The 2,843-nt window shown below is 55.9% G+C and overlaps 1 protein-coding gene across 1 annotated transcript in view; it reads right to left on the bottom strand.

Annotated features, from left to right (window-relative positions):
* VDBG_06477 (calcium-transporting ATPase) overlaps positions 1-2,636 on the bottom strand; it is a gene marked incomplete at both ends in the record, with an annotated part of 3,684 nt that extends 1,048 nt beyond the window's left edge. Inside the window, 3 exons of the mRNA XM_003002869.1 lie at positions 17-1,367; positions 1,420-2,302; positions 2,376-2,636. Coding sequence (XP_003002915.1) covers positions 17-1,367; positions 1,420-2,302; positions 2,376-2,636 — 2,495 coding nt within the window. The remainder of the gene's footprint in view (positions 1-16; positions 1,368-1,419; positions 2,303-2,375) is intronic.
* Between the last annotated feature and the right edge of the window lie 207 nt (positions 2,637-2,843).

The following is a 2,843-nucleotide window of genomic DNA, read 5'->3' as shown; positions in this document are numbered from 1 at the left end:
GATCATGATGATCCACATGACCTGAACAGGAGCGAGAGGGAAGACAGACAGGTTGCTGTCGTCCTTGAAGGCAAGGCCGATGAGAAGAACACAGGCTTGGGCAACGTTCTGGGCAAGCACGTGGAGAACAAACTTTTGAATGTTGTCAAACATACGGCGTCCCTCTTCGACAGCGTTAAGGATGGAGGCGAAGTTGTCGTCAGAAAGAACAATATCGGAAGCTTCCTTGGCCACGTCAGAGCCGGCTTGCCCCATGGCAATACCGACGTCAGCGCGCTTGAGGGAGGGAGAATCATTGACACCATCACCGGTCATGGCAACGAAGCGCTCGCGACGGTGAAGAGCCTCAATCATGCGAACCTTGGTCTGGGGAGCGCAGCGTGCGACGACGAGAGGGAGACGGGGAAGTTGGTCGATCTCGTCATCGGTGAGCTTGTCAAAGTCGTGAGCAGCCATGACCATCGTCTTAGCGATGTCGGCAGCGATCTCGTTCATGCGGGTGGGCAGGATGCCGACTTCAAGTGCGATGGCGCGAGCAGTTTCGGGGTGGTCGCCCGTCAGCATGTGAACACTGACGCCAGCCCTGTGGAACATCTGAACGGAGGGAGCAGATTCGGGGCGAGGAGGATCGTAGAGACCAATGAGGCCGCGGAAGATGAGGTCCTTCTCGTAAAGGTTGCGGTCAAGGTTCTCGTGTCCGTCGACGGGGCCGATATCCTGCTTGCTGGCGAATGCGAGAACACGAAGACCGAGGCGCGCGAGGGCTTCCATGTTGCGGAGAATCTCCTGCTCAATCTCGTCGGTGAGGTCGGTCACTTGGTCACCAATCTGGATCTTGGGGCAAGAAGAGATGACACGCTCGACGGCACCCTTGGTGAAGAGCCAGTTTTGGTTGCCCTCGGCATCGCTAAAGACGACTGACATTTTCTTGACATCGGAATCAAAGGGGAACTCGGCGATCTGGTTCCAGTTGTTGCCCTCGCCGGACAGAACAAGACGGTTCATGTTGAAGCGAGAAGCGAAGACCTGAATGGCGATCTCAGTCGGGTCGCCACGAGCGTGCCATTCGCCTTCCTTGTTCTGGTGGACGGTGGCCAGGTTAGCCAGAGACGCGACGTTGAGGTACGTCTGAAGCGTAGGGTTCGAGTTGACCTGGCCATCAACATCGGAGAACGATTCGCCCTCAGCATCCTCACCCTGGAAGGTGATATCCTTAGGCTGCTCGACGCGGGAGGAGAGATAACCCTTGGTTGGGTTGAAGGGCTCGGTAGCATCCTTGACAGAGAAGGTGCCGACACCAGGGACCCACGCCTTGCGGACAACCATGTTACCCTGGGTGAGGGTACCGGTCTTGTCAGAGCAAATGTCTGTGAGTGGAGTTAGCTTTGTACGAGTCAACATCTTGTCATTGTGACGTACTGGTAACAGCACCGAGCGCCTCGAGAGACTTCAGGTTGCGAACGATGACGTGACGCTGAACCATACGCTTCGTACCGGCGGCCATGGTGATGGTGAGCACAACGACGAGAGAGGCGGGAATCATGGAGAGACCAGTGGCAACAGCGTAGATAATAACCTCCTGGGTCGTGTTGAAGTCGTTGGCAGCCAGAACGATGATGGCACAGATAATGGCGATGCCGAAAAGAAGCAGAGCGAGCTGAGACAGCTTACGCTGAAGAGGAGTGCCGACGTTGATACCAAGGAAGACGCCAACAGCGTCGTATGCAGTGAGAATACCAGCCTGGACGTAACGACCAGGGCTGGCACTGCCATCCTCCTTACGCTTCACAGGACGACGACGGGAGCTCTTGCCACGGAGGGCAGCAGCAATCTGACCAATCTCAGTGTACATGCCGGTCGCGAAAACGATGCCACGAGCACGGCCCTTGGTGACAGTCGAGGAGCTGTAGGCAACATTGAGACGGTCACCAGGACCAGTGTCGTCCTCAAACGTCATGGAAGGCTCCTTACGAACAGGAAGAGATTCGCCCGTGAGAAGAGCCTCATTGGTCTCGAAGTTGACGGCTTCGATGATGCGGACATCGGCAGGGATAGTGTCGCCAGTCTTCAACTCGACCATGTCACCAGGGACAATCTCGACAGTAGGGACGGTTTGATTAGATCCGTCGCGGACGGCGGAGGCGGTAGGCGATGACAGGGAGCGGAGTGAGTCCATGGTCTTGGCGGCCTTGTATTCTTGCTGGAAACCAACGATAATGTTGATGGCAATGACACCAGTGACGACACCACCCTCGATCCAAGATTCGATACCGAAGGAGGCAGCCATGGCGAGGATGAGAACCTACGAGCAGTCTTGTTAGTTTGCTGTCGTGCATGGCCTCGACCAACCCTGATCCAATCAAGGAAAAACATACCAGTGTCATGGCGTTAGCAACCTGAGCGACGAGGATCTTGACGGGCTGGACACCCTTCTCCTCGCCGAACTGGTTGCGGCCGTATTCCTCCAGACGCGCCTTGGCGTCGGCGTCAGTCAGACCATCTTCAGCATTGGCCTTCAGCTCGGCCACGGTCTCATCAATGGTCAAGCAGTGAGGAGGACGCGAAAGAGGCTTGTTAGCCTGGCCAGAGACGTGATTGGCCACAGCATCCTCCTGTTCGGAGTTGTCCTTACCCATGGTCGGCAATGGGTGTTACGGCAGCGTAAATACACAAAGTTTCGCTACTGAGAGACGTGTATTCCAACGAGGTCTTTCGAAAAAAGCGGGTGTTTGCGGTCGTGCTGCTTTTGTTTTCTTTCTCTCTTGGCGTGCGCGCAATGGAATCAATGCCAATGCTGATGCTGTGCTTGGCTGGTTGCTAGGGTGAGTGTACCTAGCAAGGAG

This window comes from Verticillium alfalfae, genomic scaffold, assembly GCF_000150825.1.
Source record: "Verticillium alfalfae VaMs.102 supercont1.8 genomic scaffold, whole genome shotgun sequence".
NCBI lineage: Eukaryota > Fungi > Ascomycota > Sordariomycetes > Glomerellales > Plectosphaerellaceae > Verticillium > Verticillium alfalfae.
This window is presented reverse-complemented; position numbering and strand designations above follow the sequence as displayed.